Source organism: Oncorhynchus mykiss, chromosome 3, assembly GCF_013265735.2.
Source record: "Oncorhynchus mykiss isolate Arlee chromosome 3, USDA_OmykA_1.1, whole genome shotgun sequence".
NCBI lineage: Eukaryota > Metazoa > Chordata > Actinopteri > Salmoniformes > Salmonidae > Oncorhynchus > Oncorhynchus mykiss.
Window position 1 is genome coordinate 31,154,902 of NC_048567.1, and position 23,790 is coordinate 31,178,691.

Below are 23,790 nucleotides of genomic sequence, written 5' to 3' on the forward strand. Positions count from 1 at the left end.
GCGGGTTGAATCAATACATGAATTTATAAGGAACATTCGGCCTGTACAAAAATAGAACCTCATTCAATCCCTTTCGGCATCATCCCCTCCTCTCTCTCGGCACCATCCCCTCCTCTCTCTCGGCACCATCCCCTCCTCTCTCTCGGCACCATCCCCTCCTCTCTCTCGGCACCATCCCCTCCTCTCTCTCGGCACCATCCCCTCTCTCGGCACCATCCCCTCCCCTCTCTCGGCACCATCCCCTCCTCTCTCTCGGCACCATCCCCTCCTCTCTCTCGGCACCATCCCCTCCCCTCTCTCGGCACCATCCCCTCCCCTCTCTCGGCACCATCCCCTCCTCTCTCTCGGCACCATCCCCTCCTCTCTCTCGGCACCATCCCCTCCTCTCTCTCGGCACCATCCCCTCCCCTCTCTCGGCACCATCCCCTCCTCTCTCTCGGCACCATCCCCTCCTCTCTCTCGGCTCTCTTTTTCTCTCCAACTCTGTGAATGTCTTCAATGGGCAGTGGAGCCGCTGATGAGTTCTTAAGCAGATCACACTGATAATTGTATTTCCGTCAGCTGTGCGAAAGCTGTCCGTGGAGGGAGGGTGACTGCCAGCGCACTGAAGAGCTATTTGTGTCGTCGCCGTGTCTCCCTGTTACACCCCCCCCCCCCCCCCCCCCCCCCACTGTAAAACCCCAATCACCAGGGATGTGCTTACTGTCTTCAGCCTCAAATTACTCAATCAGGAAGACACATTTATGGACGACACCTTTATTACAATTAATCGGGGGAACTTGATTAAGAAAGGAATTCCTCCTCCTCAGTGAGACTTGAGTGGCCCGGCTGCATATTCTAATTTATGTCCCACTGAGTCCTTGTGACCCTGACAGACCGACAGATTGCCAGCAGTACTGATACATGCACACCCACACACTGCTACCCTACACTCTTCGAAAACAAGGTGCTATCTAGAACCTAAAAGGTTTCTTTGGCTGTCCCAATAGGAGAACCCTTTGAAGAACCCTTTTTGGTTCCAGGTAGAACCCTGTTGGTTCCAGGTAGAACCCTATTGGGCTCCATGTAAAAACCCTTTCCCCAGAGGGTTCTTCATGGAACCCAAAAGAGTTCTACCTGGAACCAAAAAAGGGTTCCCCTATTTTTTCCTATTTTCTAAAAGTGAACCATAAAAAAAATGGAGAAATGCAAAATAATGACATTAGTATGGAAAACGCTCGCAAGAGAAACCTTGTGTTCATATTTCTATGCAATACAAAATGAGCAAAAGTAGCATATTATTATATATTTTGTCAAATAAAACCACCAGGTAAAAGTATTGGAAAGTCACCTGTTTGTACCTTAACTTACAGTGTGTGCATTGACTAATTAGTTCAGTGGGGTTTTGTAACAAGGGGAGGAGTGATGGTGATTGAGGGGTCTGAGTGATTCTTTGTGACTCTTAGTGACTGAAAGTGGACCTGAGCCATGACAGAGTTAGCCACTAAGGCACCAGGTTATACCAGACCACACCGAATGAAGTCTATGTTAGGTGTTCTAGTATGGGAACAGGGACGGCAGAGTCTAAAGTAACACGGTTGATTGAATACCCAGCTGATCAAATTGATTTTGTGTATTACAACACTGGCATTTCACTAAACTGTTGACAGTATTTTCCACGTATTCTTATAATCAACAATTATTTGGTTCAATTGAATTGAAAGCAAAGCTGTAAAAAGGTCACAGATCCCATTTTGGGCGTGTATGCACAAAGCACAGACCTCTGGCAAACCAAGTATCACAACTATTCATGATATGCACTTTTGGACATTCATTTTAGATTTGAACTTTTCTCGCATAAATTGTTGTGGTCGTTTCACGTTTGCCATATTATAAACTTTTCAATTTTATGTTTAGGATTTCAGGGCTATACCCAGGTTAAAGGTGGATGCAATATACTGGATCTCAAAACCCCTAACGATAGTCTAAGCAATACATTTTTTTTTAACAATAACTAATATTTTCAAGCTACGTTGAGAAATGCGACACTTTTCCAAAACATGTTTGTCACTCCACCAACATTTGTCATGTACCTCAGAAGGTGACTACAACAGGTATGTGTCTATATGATTTGTTAAGAGCCTGCTAACAGCTACAAGCCAATTAAATAAAATGTGTTGTTTTCTCCAGTTTGTCTTGTGCTTTAATTGGACTGTGTATGTGCACTAATCATGACTGCTACAGGTGGGCCCCGGAGGACCAGAGTGAGGCCTCGGTTGGAAATTGAAGACAGATACACATTGACAGTCCGTACGTCTAGCCAGAGTATGCGCGCTACTGTACTCGAGCACGGTAAATTCAAGTGAACATTAATTTGTGTCACCTCTCTCACCTTTCTGTGACTAGCGTGTGAGAGTGTGCTCTTGCATTGGAATGACTGAGTGAACAATCCATTTTATGAGCGGTAAGTGCATCTGCCTTTAACAATAGCTTTCGGGTTGCTCACCTTCATCCATGCTGTACAGTGACGCTGTTATCAAACACTTACAAGGATGGATCACTTCATTTCTATATTTCACACAGGAGTAGAAATCAAAGAGGACCTCAAATTTAAAAAAAAAATACCAAAGATAGTAAGAACCAATCTACAGAAATACACTGCATGCATTACACAGACCACTATTCTATTGGAACACATATGGGTGTGTGTATGTGTGTGTGAGACACACTGGTGCAGGTTCAAATGGCTTCAGGCTGGTGGGTATGTTTCTGATTTCCTGAGCTGCCTGCCTGGCGAAGGTAGCAGCTTTGCATGCTGGGGTCACACCTGTAACGTGTTTCACACTGAGATCTTTTTTGAGTGGCCACCTGGAGGAGGATATTGCATGTCCACAGTGCATGAACACACAGACGTCCCTCCCAGGTGGAAACAGGTGTTTGTTTTGTGTTCCTAGGCTTGATACATAACGTATTGCCTTAGAAGTGTTTTTTGATGACCTTTTCTCACTTCTAAAAAAATGAATAAAAAAAAAAGGCCACAGAGTAACACCCACCTTAACTTGTAAATAGTTTTAGAATTAATATGTAAGATAAGGCATTTCTCCATGACAATTGTATCCCACCTGGTAACTCATCTACCCTCACCTCTAATGTGAGGGTAGATAACATGATACTTAGCTTAAAAGGGTTCTATATTTAAATTAGGAAAAAAATAGAAATGAGTGAATTGGCTTTAAAGAATCCAAAACGTCAAGTGGAACCTTATCCTCACGGTAACAAAAAAAAATAAGAAAACCGTAGGCCTACCTCAGAAGGCATTCCACAATACATTCAATATAAGTGGTTTCTGCTTGTTGTGGGAAAAACGAATGGTATTTTCAACCCCAAGTTCTGGTTAGCTGGACTAATTTTTTTATTATGTGCAGCTTGGGGCATGTGAATGGAAAGATATTTCGGTCAGCCACAAACATGCTATAAAATACCAAGCACACCTGATGCTGCATTCAGTCCTGACAAGTATTTATACAGACTTTACTACAACAAAACACATTTCATTTTTTAATCAAGAATGTAAGATAATGTATTCTAGATATTTGAATGTTAATTACACATCATACATTGCAAATACTTCTCAAAATGTGCTGTTTAAAAACTACTGTACATCTACAATACATTGTTTTTCTGTTGATTTAAGTTAATGTATTAATTATATGAATGTGTAATATGTTGTGTGTGTGTGTGTGTGTGTGTATATGTGTGAGGGACTAAATGGGTCAATTGCTCTGGGCATGCTTAGGCATTTATTCCAAAAGTATGACAGAGGTTTAAACTGGTAACACTAAATGTGATCATTATGCACTATTGTCCTCAGATACTTTGTTTCCTGTTAAATAGAGGGACAAGTTCAGCTGATATGCTGGTACATTGTCTGAAGTGCAGTAATCAAGCATAAGCTGTGGACAGTCAATGCAGCCACTGGTCTAGTTACTGTAAATACAAATTTTAGTTAGCTCTAGTCTTGAGCACAGAGCAATTAAACAAGTGTGTGTGTGTGTGTGACAGCATGAGAATGAGGGAGGCATTTGAACTAGAGGGGTACAGTATTCTTTTCTTGAGATAACCTTCTGTTACACCAGCAATTTTCAGTATGATCCCCGTTCATTGGGAATTTGGCTTTGCTTTATTCAGTACAATCATCAAAACATAAAGGAACTGTCTCGAACAGAACAACATTTTAGTAATATCAAAAGAGATTCAGGTGAAAAATATATTCAACTCAAGAGTACTGTAGATTGTCACAGTTTGGGTAATTTGCCTTCAACATATGTACTTGCATAGTTCATTTCATTATACATACATATGATTTGATTTGTTTGAGGATTCCAGTGCATTCACATTAAGGCAAATCACAGTTTGCTGTCCAGTGAGGGTGGAGTCACCTCAACCACCACCTTTCCAACATTTTTCCCAGCGTACATGTAGTCCACAGCCCTAAAGACGGACTCTAGCCCCACAAAACGGCCCTCGGGGGCCATGTCCCCACAGTCCACTTCACACACCAGCTTCCCTTTAGCAAACATCTGCATCATGCTTCCCATCGCCTCCTTGTAGTCAGACAGGAAGTGAGGTAGGAAGAACCCCCTCACGCTGGCTGACTTCTGGAGCAGCTTCACGGGCAGAGTCCCTCCTTTAACAGTTGGGACCCCTGATGCCGTTTGGTACCCTGAGATGAACCCGATCACGATCAGCCTGCCCTTATTGGCCAGATTGTTGACCGCCATGTCAAAGATTCTGCCGCCTATGGACTCGTAGACTACGTCCAGGCCTTGTGGGTACTCTTTGCGCAGCGTGGCGCTCAGGTCCTCGGACGTGTAGTTGATGGGCCTGTCGCAGCCAATGGTCTTTAAGAAGCCAGCCTTCTCATTGGAGGAGCAGGTGCCCACAACGTGGCAGCCGGCCTGTTTGGCAAACTGCACGGCGAACTGGCCCGTGCCACCGGCAGCGGCCGTCACCAGCACTGTCTCGCCCTTCACTAGGTCGCCAAGCCGCTTCATGGCTATATAAGCCGTGGCACCGCTTAACAGCAGGGTGAGGAACTCTGGCTTCACCGCGGGTACGGGTACGGTCTTGATCATGGGTATCACCGTGTACTCTGCAAAGGCCCCATCAGCAAAGTAGGCCACTGTGTCGCCAACGGTGTAACGGGCGCTGGCACTCAGGCCGAGTCCGACCACCTCGCCAATGCCCTCGAACCCGGCGTCAAACGGTGGCTTCACCGTAGGGTCATAGCGGCCTGCTGAGTAGTTGATGTCCGAGGCATTGATTCCAACAAATCTGCATGGAATGGAACAGAGAACAAAATACAAGTGAATGATTAAAAATTGTTACCTAGCATTCAAGTCAATTAATTAAAGTCAATGAATTAAAGATTTTGATAATAACATGACAATAGTTAGTTATAATAAAATAAAGAGGTGCACTTCAGAATGCCTACAGTAATGTCTGCGAAGGTCAAGATTTCACTTCTATTCCCTAGAAAACCTCTGCGACACCGTTCGGGAAGGAAACATTGGTTTGTTTTGGCAATGATTCCATTTGTCTTGAAAAAACACCCACCCGAAACACATTGCATGATGTCATGAGTCATTGTCTTGAGAGACACACAAGAACAAACTGCACTTTTAAAATCTTGTATATTTCTTTACCTCGACATGAAAAAAATAACTGTTTTCATCTCAGTTGATGACATGGAGAAGAAAAAAAATCTTTGTGTGAAACAAATGTATAAATAAATCATTTTCTATCCTCCAGAAGAACCCTTGTTGCGACTCATCATTGTGCATGTCACATTTGCATTTTTAGCACTTAAAATGTATCAGCCCGGTTTAGTTACAAATAAATGGCTCCAATTAAATATAGGAAAACATCTAGTTTGACTATACTTTCCAAATCACTTTTTCCTTTGCAGCCTTTCTGAATTTTTTTCCATACCAGTAAATATTTTAACCTGAATCTCTCATAATGGACCAACAGAACTGAGACACCATGCATTAAAGAAGAGCCAGTTCAAAAGTTAAAACTAAAGAGAACTGGGATCTCTAGTCAGGATTGGGCCTGATATTCTTAAAGATGCTGGATTTAAAAAATGTGCACATTTGAATGCACAATCATCTCGGCCACTGAAACATATCAATGCATTTCTCAATTTAAACTCAACATGTGTCAAATTCGGGTTAATAATGCATAAAAGAAAAGAAAAAAAACAAACATTTTCCTGATACACATTGCATTGTGAACCAAAGCATTGCAGAGGCCAACAAGTGGTCCAGCCATGTCCTGTCCGTAAACATGCCACACAACTACAATAACGTCCTAAAACCTTTATCTACACCAATACATCATCTGATATTGCATTTCACTATCACTAAATGGTTCGTCTTTTGTGCAATTACCTTAGCAGTGGCGCTGACCCACTCAATTTTCTAAACAATGCTCGTTTCACCTGTGGTTTGCAGCTGTGTGCATTTTATATTATAGCCTACGCTATCTAATTCCTAAAGTCCAGCCTAATTCATGGGTAAATCACAGTTCAAAAGGTCAAGGGTCATCAATAGCCTATGGAAATGATCATAGGCAATATGTGCAATTAAATGACCATGGACTACAATAGGCCGTGTTGCGCAACTGTCTTCCCAACCCAGATAATTTAACCAAGCAGACTTTATACAAGGCCTAAATGCGACATCACAGACATATCTGCTAATTCCGAGCTCTGCATTGAGACCATAGAATTGGCCTTTCTGATGTAGTTATTAACAAATAAATAATAACCCAGATCAAGAAATATGCCTTGATAACTAGGCCCGTTAACTTGTTTTTTTTTCTTCAGTTGAAGGTGCCTGTGAAGCCTAGTTGATAGCTAATAGCTAAATGTTGTAATTTCCCAGGCCAACTCATATGATGGGGATTCATTACAGACAACACACAAAGAATTGCTAAAAAAAAAGAAGTATAAGGGCATAGGCCTACATTAAATTATAGAACAATACGTGATGCCATAATTTTCAATCTATTTCAATCTACAATTCAAGGTTTCGGGTGGGGGAGAATAACCTACCACTGCATCAACAGTTCTTTCCTTTTCCCAAGATGAGAGATAGGCTACCCCTCCATGGCAAATTGTATTTATAATTCAAAATTCCACATTCTCAAGTTATAAATGCGATATATTTTTTTAATTCCCTAAATTACGCATACACAATTAAGCACACAAAACAAATCCTGTGAAAAAGGTTTAGGCTACATATGACAATTTCTGTAAATGTTCAAAGCTATTTGATCTTTAGATAATGCTACTATGTCCTTGGTCTCTAAACCATAATGCAAGACCCTCCCTTCATTTCACTGATCAATTGCGCTCTAATAGGCTACACCAGCATTGACCCGCATTTTAATATCTCCTCGACTTAAATTGTAGTAAATAACCGGTTAGATTAAGTAGCCTACATTCCTGCTGTTACAGTACCCCGAATGTAATCAACATTTGTAAATATCTTGCTTTGAACTGGACAGACACAGAGTCTTATGCATTGGTTTTATGCAGCGGAAAATGATGATCCTGCCGCAGCCCCAATGCCATGCAAAGCTGTTTCTCCATCTCCTCATCTATTCGTGAGTCTTTACACCCCCACCCATGACTTTCTGTTTGCAGGTTCGTGACGTAAGGAGACAGGACAGAGCGAGATGCCGAGATGGATTGATAGACAAATGTAGGGGCGGAACTTGGAAATATTCCTCACCTATTTTGCTCGCTCCTGAAATGGTCGCGAGTGGGCTACTATAATCGATGGGAATGGATAGGCGATTCTAACAGAGGTAAGAGACCCTTTCACAACTTGAAAACAATACCAAATAGTTTATCAAAGATATTGGCTCCAAAATGTGCCCCATATTGGAATGGTCTATACATAGGCTATGCATACGCGGAAAATGGGAACCTATCCAATTTCTAACCAAAACTTACCGATTTCTGACAAGCAAGTCCCCGTCGCCAGGTGTCGGGACTGGAACAGTTTGTAAGGCAACGGCGTCTCTGAAATTCTGGCTGAGCTTCGTTACGACCAGCTTTTTCATGGAGCTCGGTATCGAAGAACCTTTAAAATCCATGAAGTGCGTGGAGTATGACAAATCTACAATGAAGCGACGCGATATAAAATTAACTCTGGAAAGTGCATCGGTTCCTCTGCACACACCGCCGATTATCGAAAACACCCTCTTACCGTTTCTCAACAAGAAAGAGGTGGACATTGCACCAGGGAGGGACTATGTGACAAAGTTCACGGGCACTGGCTGTGCGTTGATATCAATATGTTTATCGTTAGCCTATGCTAGGCTTTCTTCACGTAGCAGGGTAGGCCACGCCGATGCAATGCGATTAAAACAATATTAGCCGCGCTGTTTTTTTTTGTTGTCGCAGAAGATCGACACGCAATAACGTGCTTTTGCAATGTTTGCTTTGATGATCACTAGGCTATAGCACGGCGCAACCTTGTAGCGGCAGCCAAACTCCTACTGTAGCGGCGTGTCTCCTTTCGAGTCCCTCCCCTTCCGGGACATGACACACTTCCTCGTAAGGTGAAACATATCAATCGTAGTCTCAAACATATCCTCAACGATTGTACACAAAAAGCCAACGAGTTGCCAACACAGCCAGTGCCGACCACCACCATTCAAGTATTAATAACAAGCACCGTTAGTAGGCTATTACCTGCAGAAATATAGTTTCTCCCCAAGCATGCGTAAATGTTGGCGCTCTCGCACTAGGAAACTTCAGCCCGAATGTTTCCAACAAATAAGTCCAAAACATTGCCATGTTGGGTTTGACATAGGATCGCACATGTCAGGCAAAATAAAGTTAGTGTGAGTTTGTCACATGAGGATGATGATGACTCATGATTAGCCTAGTTATAGTAATATAGCCTAACCTAGGAATAGCTTTGTAGTAATTGACTAATTGCCATAATAACATTATGCAGGAAGTTTATGTACCAATATTTCAAAGCAACAATTTGATATTTAGCCTACTGATGCAAGCTTTCCTTTGTCAGTCATTTCAATTTGAGGCGGAGGAAAAAACAAGACAATTAAAAAGATTGACAGGTGGGCTCTACTGTCAGGGTGACGCTTGTAGCGCGAGGGGAGGAGTGAAAATGAAGCAGGAAAAGCCACTCGATGCGTCTGTCTATCAGTTGAGACTGTCTGAAACGCGTCGAGATTCCCTGCGTTTCATTTTTTTTCTCCGGAGGAGCAGACGAGACCTCGGTTCACTCCCCTGGAGTTTACAGAAGGAACATTCTCTCCGGCGAGGGTGGATGCCTGCATCTTGTTTGTTTCTCTTTAGTCGCAGGCTCCCCACCACATCAACCACCTGCATATTCCTTGATCGGCGGCTGATAATAGTCATTTTAACGACTAGAAATGTAAGTAGAAGCCCTACCACCCCGACTCAAGCTAGAGAGGGGAGAAAAGTGTCCGCTGACGGCGAGGCTTTGGTCGGAATAGGTGGCGTGGTGACGGACTGACATTAACCATCTAATGCCTGTCTATTTTCTCTCAATTCTGTTTTGTTTCAGATCTGAGCTTGAAGAAGCGCAGCCTTCCCACGGAAATACATTGTGTTCGCTCACACTGGACTTATTCGTTTACCATCAGAGTTTATTTATTTTGGAGTGAAGACGATACAAAGTAGCCCCAACACCGCCATATAGCCCCATATGGCAGCAGGGGAGTGACTGAAACTTGGCTTCGATGTCTGCCTCTTTTTTTTCTGACACACAGAGATGAGGGAAGATGGTATTTGATAGACATGTTATGAGCTGGCGAAATTCATGCGTCGTTTTGATATCACATAAACCCTTTTTTCCCCGTTTGTCCTTTATCTCCTGTCATTTGTTTCTATTCCTAGGCCTTAAGGACATATTTAGTTACATTGTGGCCGTTTCAGGTTGTCTGGCATAAGCCCACAATTACAAAAGAAACAAACCATTCTAATAGAAAAAAACTGTTTACGGTTATTTCCCGAAAAAAAAGCAACGGGATGGTTTTTCTCCACTGACAGACTTATTGTTTTGATCCCTGCATGAAAAGTACCGTGGACCGTGACGGTCACTATGCCGAGGAGAAAGCAGCAAGAGCCCAGGCGATCAGCAGGTAAGCACCAGCGCACACAGAAGTTCATTTTCACCGTCTCTTACTAAATGGAGATACAATGTCGGACTTTTTTTTCCTTCTCATTTTAATTCACTAAATGTTTTATTTTTTCCATTTTCCATTTCTCGTGTTATACATACGCAATAGCCTAAAAATAAGTTTGACTTTCAACACATCTTCGTTTGTTGACCATTATTGTTTTCTATTTTGCCATATGATTTCTGTCAACGATAGGCCTGATGTGTTATTAACTTGCCAGAAAAGTCGACTACTTGGGGAGCTAGATAAACGAAACGTTAGAGATAGAGTTTCCATTTAGGGTTCATTGCAGTGTTAAAGAGCGAGTAATAATGAATAATTGACTTCGGAAGAGAGGGAGAAAAACTGTCCAGAGCCGGTTTTGTTTCTTTTCGGTTTTATTTGAGGATTGCCGTCATTGATTTGATGCGTGATTGATCGCCTGTCATGTGGCAGCCTTTGATCTATTCATCCCTGATAAACATCAATATATCTCTCCATGGAGACGCATGCTCCTTACCGGATTTAGCCACTCAAAGGACAACCCTAACCCTGTTGTCTAAAAAAAAAAAAAAAAGACAAAAAAACTCTTTAAAAGGAGGGGAATCCTTCTTTCTTTAATATTTTCTAGAGAAAATACTAGAGGGAAGAATGAAAGAGGGAGGAGGTAGAAGTGTTTTGAGGATCACAGAAAGGGCTAAATCCTAATTAATTCGGGCACCTGAACCAGCCTACCACCAGTAGCCCCCTAGGTCTGCGTTAAAGACCCAGAGATTTGCACTTCTTATCCAAATACACACATTCTCCTCTCATCCTACAGAGCACTTTACCAATGCAGCCCATGTCTACCATCCACAGGACCGCAGTGTTTACTATCTGACAACCAATGATAAACCACATGTCGAGGTGGAGGTCTAGTGGTTTGGATTTTTGACTTTCTTCTCTTTTTCAAGCCGACTTTAAAACAAATGTAAATGAGTGACAGCGATTTCTACCTCTGTGCTAATGAGGCGCAGCCTTTGAAGTTAGGCATTAACAAGTGGAGTGAACAAAAGACAGTCATGGAATTTTAAAGAGATTCTGAAATATGAGGTGTAAAGCGGACCGAACAGGAGGGCCCGGGCAGCGAAGACTTTGAACTCGGGCAGGTTTATCATTTTAAATAGGCGCCAAGTGATGGGGAGTCAGTGTGGATTGACTGTGAAAAGTATTCAACTAGTACTTCTCTCTACAGCTCATACACTTCTGACGCACAGTGTTGAATAGCCCCGTCTTATGCTTTATACTCACTGTTTGAGTCGCATCTGATTCGTCTCTTGTGTTGTATCACATCAACAAACAAAACGAAAAAAGCTGGGTATCAGGCTATATAGGATGGTTCCGAGCAGATCTTACATGAAAACATGCCATCACCTTGACCCCTCAACATGGTCCTATTGATCCGCTTGACTGTCATTGACCGGCTTATACATCATGGCCTTTAATGGTCAATCACAACTTGGCAGACGGGAGTGTTACCATTCTGTCATGATCGTGACAGTTTGTTGGAAGTAACAGCACCCTCCAACCCTCCCCTTTAACACAAATACAGACACACACTCAGCTAAAGCATGATGGTCCAGTGTTTCAATGCTAGTTAGTAGCTGCTGAACCATGCCTGGTACTCTGAAGCCTACGAGGAAATAGAGAGGGAGTCGAGGGGGAAATCGCCATGGTAATGCCATGGTAATAGAGGTTTAGAGAATGAGTACTCGAGCGACCATCGGGAAAAGAGGTTGTTGTGAGTTATATTTTCACTGAGAGGGTAAACCAGGTTCAACCAAAACAAATGTGGAACCCCAGGGGTACAGGACTGGAGCTTTAGAGGAGAATGGAACGGAGCACCACAAGGAGACATGTCTGGACAAATTTTATACACATAATATATAGTATTGGGCACCCTTATTTTTCACTCGTTTTAGGGAGGTAGAATAGAGCGACATTTGATATAGGGCCTTTTTACTTTCTGTGTGTGTGAACATTTTAACGGTTATGATGGGGCCATAACCATACAAAAGGCCTTTCCCATATATACAGTATACGTAGTGTCGTGGGAAAGCCATGATATCTACTCCTCTTCTTTCAGATATCCTGTCATTTACGGTTAAGACGAGCTACGGTTCATCTCCTGCAGTGTATTTAAGGCAGTTGGTAAGAGTGTGTGTGTGTTACACATCACTGTGTGTCGCTTCATTTCAGGCCTCATTTTGTCCTTGAATATCAGTTTCAGTCGAGGGTGATGAGGACAGGAGCGATGTAAAAACCCAAAAAAGAGAAGAGCGACGTTGTCTTTCATTAAATTGGGGTCTGTGTGTCTCAGCCAGTCAGAGCTAGTAGTCTGGGGAGAAAAAAACATCTCTTTCCCAGGGATAGAGGCTTCTTCATTATCCGAGAGAAAAGGTAAGGTTGCTTCTCTGGGCTTCATTAGAGAAAGCCCCTAATTATCTGTAAACCTGATGGATTTGTGACGGGGCCCTGACGATTAATGCTGACAAATTCAGTAAGGTGTCAAGTCCGCAGCTGCCTTGATGTAATCAAGTTGATATTATACAGTCCCCGTAGCCCCTAGTGCAGTTTCAACTCAATTTGCTCGTGCAGGTGACAAATGGACTTTGCTACCTGACTAATCATGTCGGAGGAGACGATGCCTCTTAATGACCTCCATAATCCTCCGCCTTTAACGACATAATAAAAGGCCAGACACACCGAACCACGATCAGCTGCGTCGTAACACTCCTGCATGTGCAATGTTTATGTTTCCCTTTTATATATTATAATAACCGCAATTGTCTTTCTTAATCGTTACTGTGCGTAAGAAGACAATTGTACACCTCAAACTAGCTTTGAGGTTTTGTAAATGTTTTTAATGCGGGAGTTGTAGCTGCTTTTTCCAGAACATTTTTGTTTGGGGGGGACGGGCCTATTTCTTTTTCTCACAACATTCTGGTCAGTGTAATATGAAATAATAATAATCTGATAATATGTTTATGCAACATAATTCTTGCATACAAGGTATAGCTTTTATTTGCTAGGCGTTTTCATTTGATGGTACATTTTGTAAACGTTTTGAAGCAGCGCATTGAGGGAGACACACACACACACACACCTTTTCACATCTTCACGTCTTAACCACGTATAGCCCTAGTCTCAATGTGTGGAAAATGTATCTCTCCCTCTCTTGTGTTTTAGGGGGCATTCTAGAAACCTGGTATAAAAACATCTCCCAGTGTATTTCTAGTGAGTTAAGAAGCCCAGTGCCCTGGGATTAATGGTTTAGCATGCCCGGGGTAGCTAAGATTACACAGCGACCTTTGTGCTCTAACTAGACGATGCTGTTACATGATATTCTGTGCTCGAAAGAATCAGCAATGCCGAGATTTATGTGGCCCACTCTTAGATCAACGGCCTGAGGAGGACCATCTTCCACAAGGTGTATTTTTTTCCCCCCCCATTTTATTTCCCTGTAGTCGTCTGCCTAAAATATCTTGGGGAGTAATCTGAAAAATGATATTAGCACCGGGAAAAAAATTATAATCTGGAAGCCGGAGACCGTAAAGATTTGTTTTTGGAGGTGCGTGCAAATGTAGTGGGCAATTTAGTCAAGGTCAAGGGAATGTTAAGCGATAAATGTTTCACACGCTCTCTCTGACGTCGACTGAGACATCAACGTTTGTCGCCGTGAGAATTGTGTGTTTTTGTGTACATCTAACAATTCTAAGGAAATGTGAATATGACATTTGTGAGTACAAAGATGGGCCTCTGGGTAGGAACGTGTGTGTGTGTGTGTGTGTGTGTGTGTGTGTGTGTGTTTTGATGGAATAAATAGTAGTCGTTGTAGCACTCTAGCGTCTCCTTTCTGTTGGGCCCTGCGTCTCTAGTATGTGAGAGGGCAGTACATTGACACTCTGTTTACCATATGAGTAACACAAGGACTCCAAGCTAACTAGGACACACAAGCGTCACACATGTATCACTAATGTACAGTGATATACAGTAGGGTGTTTTCCTGTGCTGTGTGTGTGTGTGTGTGTAACAGTTCCCTGAGTGTGTGTTTGGCGGTCAGGCTCTCTTCTCTCTGCTTCACTAGAGGTTACTTTAATTGGAGCGCCTGTGTCGTTAGCAGGTGGCATCGATTTCTTTCGTCGATAGCCAGTTTTGCTCTTCTGCCACCCTCTGAGACTAATAGTTAAATTTGCATCTGGGAATTGAGCCAGTCAGTCGCCCAACCTCTACTGCCTTAGCTGGAGTTGTGTGTGTGTGTGTTTAGTAGTGAAACACATTCCAGATATAAGGCATGAGAGTAGTAGACATTGGGAATATTTCTTTGTAAGTGTTTAAGCCGTACAACCATACATATATTTTTTTAAGCATTCAGGACTGTATGTGTGAAGCTAAGGATACATTTCATATCATGTTTAAGCTCATCTTGTCTTTCTCTATCTTTCTCATTCTTTCACTAAGCTGTCCTCAGGGCACGAAGCTACCATCAGAAGAGTGTCGCCCTCTCTGCACTGTAGACACACACACACACACACGCACGCACGCACGGTGGGAGGTCATAATGGGGGTGGCTTAGTATGATGGGAAATCATATCATTAAAGCAGCCAGATGTGCTTTGTTGCTCGGGAGAAAAATGTCTCTCGGAGTGGGGCAGAAAAGAAAACAACGCCGAACATATAGAAGGCAACCCTGTGGGATTGGATTCACTAGCCCTGTGGGATTGGATTCACTAGCCCTGTGGGATTGGATTCACTAGCCCTGTGGGATTGGATTCACTAGCCCTGTGGGATTGGATTCACTAGCCCTGTGGGATTGGATTCACTAGCCCTGTGGGATTGGATTCACTAGCCCTGTGGGATTGGATTCACTAGCCCTGTGGGATTGGATTCACTAGCCCTGTGGGATTGGATTCACTAGCCCTGTGGGATTGGATTCACTAGCCCTGTCCTCTCTGTTTGCTTTGTCACCGTTATTATAGTTTTTACTTTAAAAAAAAGTGATTTAATTTAAAAAACATTTTTTTTTTTAAGTGAAAGTATTTTAGTAATGTTATTTGTATGGAATTTGAATTAGATTGAGAACAAGAGTAAATGCAATACAATAACTGTGATATGTATTTAAATAAATGTGGGTTTGTTTGTTGTTAAAGTCCCCGTTTTGTTTCGTATGTTATTCTGTAGATGGCATTTAATGCTGAGTAGGCTTATTGCTTGCCGTATAGTAGTTGCAGAAGGTCTAGGTGGTTTAACAGCAAATTATTGTCAAATTGTTTGCCGCTTTATTTGGTTCATCATTTGAGTCCAGTAACAGGAACATGTTTTTTTTTAAGATCTCCAAAATGTTGTTAAGTTAAAGTGTTCTATTTGCAGAGAGTTAGTTTGTCCTCTTGATCAGTGGTAGTGTTCATCCTCGAGAGGCTTGGCAGTGCTATGGGAAGCCTGTACCAGCCAAATTGAACATGTTTCTGCCATCAATAAAAGATGAGCAATTACAGAATATTTTGTCTAATAAGTATTTGAATTCCTCGGCACAGAAAAACATGTAGCTTACCCACTCATTACATCAGTTAGCAGGGGACGAGCACGGAGAACGAGAGGCAAGCACTTTGATGCCAACAAACAAACAGACAAACGAGGTGGGCCTACTACAGGGGAGCCGAGCCCTACCCAGGGACACCCTCGCACTCATCGTCCTCCTTTCCCTCACTCTCTCTGTTTTTCTCACGTCCATCTCATCTCTCCCTCTATCTTTGTTGCCCCTTCCCTCTTTCTAACATGTATCCCTCACACTCCCTCCTCTCTTACTAGTGCAAAGACCTCTCATCGTATCTTCTACTCTTTTCCCAACATTGCAGAGATTAGGTCAAGCTCTCCGTAACCAGCGCTTAAGATAGCCATTTAGTTTTTTAAAAACTTTTTCAAGCAAAGCAAGTATGTAGATTGGCGGCAAAATGCAGGCGAGCAAAATAAAAGGGGGTGAGCGGGATAGGAAAGCAGGAGAGGGGGTAGCTACTAGCTAGGCAGGCAGCAACTGGGCTGGAGGGGGGCAGTTCCACAGGACGGGTATTAAAGCTGACAGAGGAATGGGGCGATGGACAAATTCTCCTGCAGCAGCTGTGACTGCCACCATTATCCTGACAGGTGTCAATTAAGAATTACTGCCGGGTGGAGTGAGCCAGGGCGACTCCTCCTCTCTCACCCAGCTGTCGGCATGTGAAAGAAATAACACTTTACTCGTGTCACTTTGGTTAGCCCCCCTAGCCGTCGGCCCCCGAAAACAAGGGGCGCCAGCGAGCGTGCCAATCGATAAAGTGCTGTATTAGTAATTATTGCGCCCTTCGGGTCCGTGGAGGGCTGTGGCGTCCGATGGGTGTTGCTAGCCAGAGATAAGGACTTCCCATGATCCTCCTCTTCACCAGGCCTCGCTGAGGTAGTTGGGAGAGGGGTGTGTTGAGGGATGTGTGTCGGGCCGGGTGGACTCTATCCTGTATGGAGTACCTGTGAGACCAAAGTCAGACTGGCAAACCTTCCCCCTGGCAGAGAGACCAAATCTCCTCGCCATCTATTTCACTGACCCACTCTCCCACTCTAACCCTTCTCTCTATTTCAGGACAGGCTAATCTCACGGTCACACACATTGTAAAGTGGCTAGCTCTGTTCAGTGAGTGAGAAAATGAACACTTGTCATTGGCAGTCCTGAAGGCTTATTTCCTCCCTAAGTGTTGCTTTAACTCACATCTAACACACACACCACTGCTTGTCACCAGTCCATTTCACTATGGTCGGCACATGTGTGTGTGTGTATGTAGAACGTACAAGAAAGTCAAAGAAACAGATTTTCCCCAACTGTTGGCAGGGGTTTAGTTGAGTGTGAGTGCAGTTGGATGTTTGAAATACAGGGAGGGAGGAATTCATTCTGAGGCCCATGCTGCTTCCACCTCATCATTACTGAGGAACAGCGTCCTCCCGAGCAGGGAACTGGGAAAGAGGGCGCTGATGGGAGTTGTAGGAAATGATGTCATTGGCATGACTGGTAAAATGCTGTTTTCACTGACTATGCTCAGCTCTTGTAGTAGGGGGTGCAGAGAAGTGTGTTGGTTTGTCATTACATACGCGGTTGTTGAGAGAGTGAGTACGTATCACATCCATATTACAAGGTATTATCAAACCAGTTAAACACCTAGTATGGGATATAGAATATGAATATTCTGAAACCATTTATCAACAGCCTTCATGGAATAGACAATCTGTGACAGAAGTGAAGTAGCCGAGGAGAACTGAGAACTCTGGGAATATTCAGTTATGGAGATTTACATGCTCACGTGGGAGTAGTTTCTTTGGAAATTCCTCCCTAGAAATCATTTGCCACACAACATTTACTGGGAAAGAGACGATACTATCTGTGTTATTTTTCCATTCTGTTGTATTTGCATATCTCGTTGTTCTAAATAAGTGAAATGCTTGCTTTTTAGAGCCTTTTCCTACTCAGGCCTTCTCTCTCTCTCCCCTCTTTCTCCTCTCTCTCTTCCCTTTTTCTCCTCTCTCTCTTCCCTCTTTCTCCTCTCTCTCTTCCCTCTTTCTCCTCTCTCTCTTCCCTCTTTCTCCTCTCTCTCTTCCCTCTTTCTCCTCTCTCTCTCCTCTCTCTCTTCCCCCTCTCTCTCTCTCTCTCCCCTCTTTCTATCTCTCTCTCCTCTTTCTATCTCTCTCTCTCTCCTCTTTCTATCTCTCTCTCTCTCCCCCCCTCTCCCTCTTTCTATCTCTCCCTCAATTTCTCAGCTGGCCCCAGACTGCTCCAAGCTATTATCAAACTTGCGTTTTTTTTTATTCCATCGTATTCCATATTCCATCCCCATGCAAATCGGATGTGCTCTCTCTTATCACTTTCTCCCCCCAAACGTTTGTGTGTAATCAAAGTAAACGGCAGAGCTAAAGGGAAGCAGCGCTTCGCGCCGAGATGGACGGTGGGATTAAATATTAACCGGATGCGGGCTGACTTAAGGCAGTGTTTTACATAGCAGCTCCCGTCGCGGCGGTCCGCAATGCATTGATCCTGGCGCCTTTATGCGTTTGGCAGCCGCGGCACATTTTTTTTGTTACCCCCCCCCCCCCCCCCCTGCTCTTAAAGGGGTAGGTGAGATGGATGATAGCAATTTGAAATGTTGTTTGTGTGTGTGATCATGGAGATTGTTTTCTTATTACCACAGCATAACCACTGGGATGATTCATTGAGGCAAACACACAGCGTACCGAGGCTCAGAGAGCAGAGGTACCGGGAACCACAGAAATAGAATTACTAGACAGGATGAAGCCCCTCAAAACTAAGGCACTTTGACTCACATCCGTATGTTTCGATGCCCAGGACTTTCAGCATCGCTGGGCCAATTATGTGAATTTAGGGTTCTGTTTAGCCTCCCATGATCAACCATAGAGTCCAACACTGTGGACTGTGTCGTTTAGCGAACTGCCCCCGTACGGTCGCTTATATACGCACTCTGAACTGTACGACTACCATACACTGGCCTTTTTGTTTCATTTTGTCCCCTATTTCCTTTCCCCACCACTTCCTATTCTGTGATTAAACGTGAAAAATCCCCCCCCCCCAAAAAAAAAAACCCTGAAATGTAAACAATGGCCTCAGTGTGTTTGTAAGCGCAACACACCGGGCATATGAATGACGTTCTGCTAGCTAAAGGCAACGGCGTTTGTTGGTTCGGTCATGCTATGCTGTTCGCAGGGCTGCTACGGGTGTGTGGGGTCAGTCTCAGTAGCGGGTTCCTCAGGAATTGTGTCTGTGTGTTTTGTGTGTGTGCTTAGGTAGTTTGTTTCTCTCTCTCCCCCTGTGTGTGTGTGTCTCTCTCTCCCTCGTGTGTGTGTGTGTCTGTCTGTCTCTCTCGCTCTGTGTGTGTGTGTGTGTCTCTCTCTCTCTCTCTCTCTCTCTCGCTCTCTGTGTGTGTGCACGCGCCTGTGTGTGTGTTTAGGCCCTCTGGCATTTATAAATGCAGTGTCGGTCATGTGGTGGAGCGTTGCAGCCCTGTAGTCACTGAAGGAGGAGGTCAAACATGGCAAGGGGCTCATCACTCAGCCCTAATGATGCCTTGTTTTCCCGCCCCTCTCCCTACTAGCACCCAGCCAGAGTGCACATCTGACGGGGTCGTTCGTGGGTCACGACCCCCAGGTGGCTGCCCTGGCTCTCTCACTAGACGACTCTTGTTTTTGTTTGCTCTCTCTCTCTCTCTCTCTGTGTGCTTTAACTATCTCTTGTCTCTCTCTCTCCCTCCCTCCCTCAGTCAAAGTAGCTGGTCCCCATAGCAACACATTGTGAACTCTTTTAATGTTGTAGTGGTTCAGTGGACTAATAATGTGTGGAATCCGTGTTGATGAATACCCTGTGTTGGTGCCTGTATCTGGCCCTCTCCTATTCCTCATTCCTGACATTTCTGACGGAACCCGAACTGATCTCGTATCAGTCGCTTCTCACTCTCCCTCATCATTCAGGAATGATATCAAGTGATCCCTCTGCAGTATCTGGCTGTCTTTCTTTCAGCCGACCACATGGTTGGATGATATGTACTGATCTACTGATCCTTATTCCCACCCGCTTTGTTGAAGGCCTCTCTGATTTTCTGGACTGGCTTTTGGTCGCATGACATTTCCTCTGTCTCAGCTGATTCACACTATGGGGTTTGTTGGCTGTCAAATCTCCAGAGAACTGATAACAGGTCAGCCGTTAGAGAGAGAGAGAGAGATAGAGAGGGAGGGGGAGAGAGAGAGAGAGAGTTTGCCTCACATGCTGCTGTGTGGGCGGCGTGCGCAGTCGAAGGGTCAGTAGGGAGCTGTGATAGGCTAATCTGGCAGGAGGGTCGGCCTTGTCTCACGGAGCTCTTTATTGGCTGTGCTCGCTTTCTCGCTCATTTGTTCCGCCAAACTATTTTGGAGTCTGATAGTCAAACAGATATACAGAGCTATTCGTGTACATTCATTCCGCGGGATCATGTTTATTACTGCATTGTCCTTTTCATAGACAGATGGATGACAGATGACCCCAGTAGGGAGACAGTCATCCTGAATAACCGGAATGTGCTAAGGCCCCGCTATGTTCATACCTTGTTTACTTCCTCACTGTGATAAATCTTCGATTCACCTCAGACGTTGCAGTGTCCTTCCTCGAGTTACTAGATTAGTACGTCATTAGAAGGCTGTGTCATTGTGTGAGTGAGAACCAAACCAGGCCACAGCCTAGCTGTCTCTGAGCATGCCTGTGTCAGGGAAAGAGCGAAGGGAGAAGAGCGAGGGAGGGGGGGAGGGGCTTACTGGGCTAAAGAAAACCTAAATCCTCATAAAAAAAAGAACATGCACTCTGCCCAGGACAACAGAGAGGTAGAGAGAGGTAGAGAGAGCGCGAGAGAGAGGAGGGGAAAAAGGTTGATTTCCTTTTTCAGCAGAGCTATACATCACAGGGCCTCCCAGCTGCAGTGTCACGGGCTGACAGAATGACATGTGTCATTTATCAAAGGGGCCAGGCCGGGGCCTTGGGAAACGTGCACCACAAAGCCTGAGAGAGTTCATTCCAACGCTCAACCCCCCCCACGTCTCCACTCCGCCCCCACCGTTCTCTCTCTTTCCTCACCCCTTCGCTCTCCTCGCTTCGCCTGTTGCCAAAAACAGGCCCTGTAATGTTTTCTGTCTTCCCAACACCAACGCTGCACTACTCGCACGCATACACACACACACAGGGGCCCTGTCTGTACTCAGCTGTGGTGTGTTTGTGTGTGGCTCACTGTAGCTCCTCCTGGGAACTGTTACTAGTGCCTAGTGCTAAGCATGGTTTGGCCCTGCCTGCCCCCCTTCCTCCCACGTCATTCTTCACTGTAGTCACTAACATACTAGTAGCTACTTATGTTACTTTTGTGTTTTTTGTCTCTCGCTATGGTCTACAACGTTGTCTCCCAGTATCTCGTTTTGGTAAGGGTTTGTGTGTGCGCCTGTGTGTGTGTTTGTTCATGTCCGTGTGTGTGTGTGTTTACGTTTGTGTGTGTGTGTGTCCGTGTGTTTACGTCTGTGTGTGTGTTTGTGTGCGTCACTCGTTACCTGCTGTTGCCGGAGTTGTTTGACAGAGTGATTATCTCCTACCCAGGCTCCTATCGCCCAGTGAGGTCCTTGGGGTTAGCAGCACTACCAAACACCTCACCCCTACCCCCCTCTACCCCCACCGGCCACGCCAACGGTTAGAACATCACATCACCAGACGCCTCCAGAATCAATAAACAAACTCACCTTGGTGTGGCAGGGAAGCAGGGACACGGAGCAGCAGACAAGGCTTAGGTGTCTGCTCTCCTCTTTCCCTCTCTCTCTCTCTCCTCTTTCTCTCTCTCTCTCTCCCTCTCTTTCCCTCTCTCTCTCTCCTCTTTCCCTCCCTCTCTCTCTCTCCTCTTTCCCTCCCTCTCTCTCTCTCCTCTTTCCCTCTCTCTCTCTCCTCTTTCCCTCTCTCTCTCTCCTCTTTCCCTCTCTCTCTCCTCTTTCCCTCTCTCTCTCTCCTCGTTCTCTCTCTCTCCCTCTCCCTCTCTTTCCCTCTCTCTCTCTCTCTCTCTCCTCTTTCCCTCTCTCTCTCTCCTCTTTCCCTCTCTCTCTCTCCTCTCTCTCTCCCTCTCCCTCTCTTTCCCTCCCTCTCTTTCCCTCTCTCTCTCCTCTTTCCCTCTCTCTCTCTCCCTCTCCCTCTCTTTCCCTCTCTCTCCCTCTCTTTCCCTCTCTCTCTCTCTCCTCTTTCCCTCTCTTTCTCTCCTCTTTCTCTCTCTCTCTCTCCTCTTTCTCTCTCTCTCTCTCTCTTTCCCTCTTTCCCTCTTTCCCTCTCTCTCTCCTCTTTCCCTCTCTCTCTCCTCTTTCCCTCTCTCTCTCATCTTTCTCTCTCCTCTTTCCCCCCCCTCTCTCTCTCTCATTTCCTCTATCGTAGAGACAGATTGGGGTGTGTGGGAGGGCCCCTGTCAAAACGCTGCACTACATCACAGCGTTGCTTAGGTTCTCTCTGATGCTTTGTTAGTGCAACTTAAGCTACAGCAGATAGTGTTTACAGTAGGGCTAGTACTACATCTGACCTTGTTGAGTCACTACCCTCTGTTGTGAGTGACGCCATGGAAGTGTATGGTGACAGGAAGCACATGCTAGTCCAATTATGTGACAAACTCTTGGAGATCGCCTAAACGGAACGTAAAAATGCCTTTAAACCGGCCTTTAAACCGGCCTTTAAACCGGCCTTTAAACCGGCCAGTTTAGTATTTATTGAAGTGTTTGCTCTCACACCGCGGCCAAGCTCGGTTAAAAACCTCAGGTCGCGCACCTTATAACTTTGAGTAAATGTAACTTGTGTACCTTTTCATTTGTTTGGGGGGGGGGGGGGGGAAGAAAGTGGAAGATATTTTGACTGGAGCAGAAGCAGCGGCTGGGTGGTAGATGCATAATATTATCTGGTGCTGTTGGAGGAAGGGGGAGAGCAGAGCAGCTAAAAAGGCTGTGTGGACATCCCTGTTTAATAATTAAGTTCAGACCCAGGGCAGCATTAGGTGGCTAACAGACAAGACAGACAGACAGAGAGAGAGAGAACATTTTTAAAAAGAGAGAGAGAAAAAATAATAATAGAGAGGGGGGGGGGGGGGTCAGCTAGATAGAACAAAGAAGAAATGGTGGGAGGGGAGAGAAGAAAAGCAAGAGATGCTGTGAAGTGTTTGTTTTCCTTTGCTTTTGTCCGTCTGATAAAAGACGTGGTTCATCATTGAGGGGGAACATGGCTGAGTGACGACACCTCCGACAGGTCAGAGATAGTTCACTCTAGTGATCGATACAGTTAAATATAGTTATATACACTGCTCCAAAAAAATTAAGGGAACACTAAAATAACACATCCTAGATCTGAATGAATGAAATATTCTTATTAAATTTTTCTTTACATAGTTGAATGTGCTGACAACAAAATCACACAAAAATGATCAATGGAAATCAAATTGATCAACCCATGGAGCTCTGGATTTGGAGTCACACTCAAAATTAAAGTGGAAAACCACACTACAGGCTGATCCAACTTTGATGTAATGTCCTTAAAACAAGTCAAAATGAGGCTCAGTAGTGTGTGTGGCCTCCACGTGCCTGTATGACCTCCCTACAACGCCTGGGCATGCTCCTGATGAGGTGGCGGATGGTCTCCTGAGGGATCTCCTCCCAGACCTGGACTAAAGCAACCGCCAACTCCTGGACAGTCTGTGGTGCAACGTGGCGTTGGTGGATGGAGCGAGACATGATGTCCCAGATGTGCTCAATTGGATTCAGGTCTGGGGAACGGGCGGGCCAGTCCATAGCATCAATGCCTTCCTCTTGCAGGAACTGCTGACACACTCCAGCCACATGAGGTCTAGCATAGGAGGAACCCAGGGCCAACTGCACCAGCATATGGTCTCACAAGGGGTCTGAGGATCTCATCTCGTTACCTAATGGCAGTCAGGCTACCTCTGGCAAGCACATGGAGGGCTGTGCGGCCCCCCAAAGAAATGCCACCCCACA

The 23,790-nt window shown here is 44.7% G+C and overlaps 2 protein-coding genes across 3 annotated transcripts in view; one reads left to right on the forward strand and one right to left on the reverse strand.

The window, feature by feature from the left end:
• Positions 1-3,524: 3,524 nt before the first annotated feature.
• On the reverse strand, positions 3,525-8,575 carry LOC110518336 (prostaglandin reductase 3). The gene is made up of 2 exons (XM_021595958.2): positions 8,003-8,575; positions 3,525-5,313 (listed from the first exon to the last, which is right to left on the reverse strand). Exons 1-2 carry the CDS (start codon positions 8,284-8,286, stop codon positions 4,386-4,388), a joined length of 1,212 nt encoding a protein of 403 aa, XP_021451633.1. The 5' UTR covers positions 8,287-8,575; the 3' UTR covers positions 3,525-4,385.
• LOC110518315 (teashirt homolog 1) overlaps positions 7,497-23,790 on the forward strand; it is a 40,701-nt gene continuing 24,407 nt past the window's right edge. The window contains exons 1-2 of one of the 2 annotated variants that reach the window (XM_021595953.2): positions 7,497-7,854; positions 9,612-10,188. In XM_021595953.2, coding sequence (XP_021451628.2) covers positions 10,149-10,188 — 40 coding nt within the window. In that variant the 5' untranslated portion in view covers positions 7,497-7,854; positions 9,612-10,148. Of the gene's footprint in view, positions 7,855-9,195; positions 9,459-9,611; positions 10,189-23,790 lie in introns of those variants that run through there. The other variant, XM_021595949.2, reaches the window with a different exon arrangement.

Bases quoted from the DNA above. Each gene is read 5' to 3' on its own strand.
- LOC110518336 (XM_021595958.2), bottom strand. From the start codon at position 8,286: ATGTCCACCTCTTTCTTGTTGAGAAACGGTAAGAGGGTGTTTTCGATA. The intron at 5,314-8,002 runs GTAAGTTTTGGT...CATTCCATGCAG, and splicing joins GACTTGCTTGTCAGAAATCG to ATTTGTTGGAATCAATGCCT.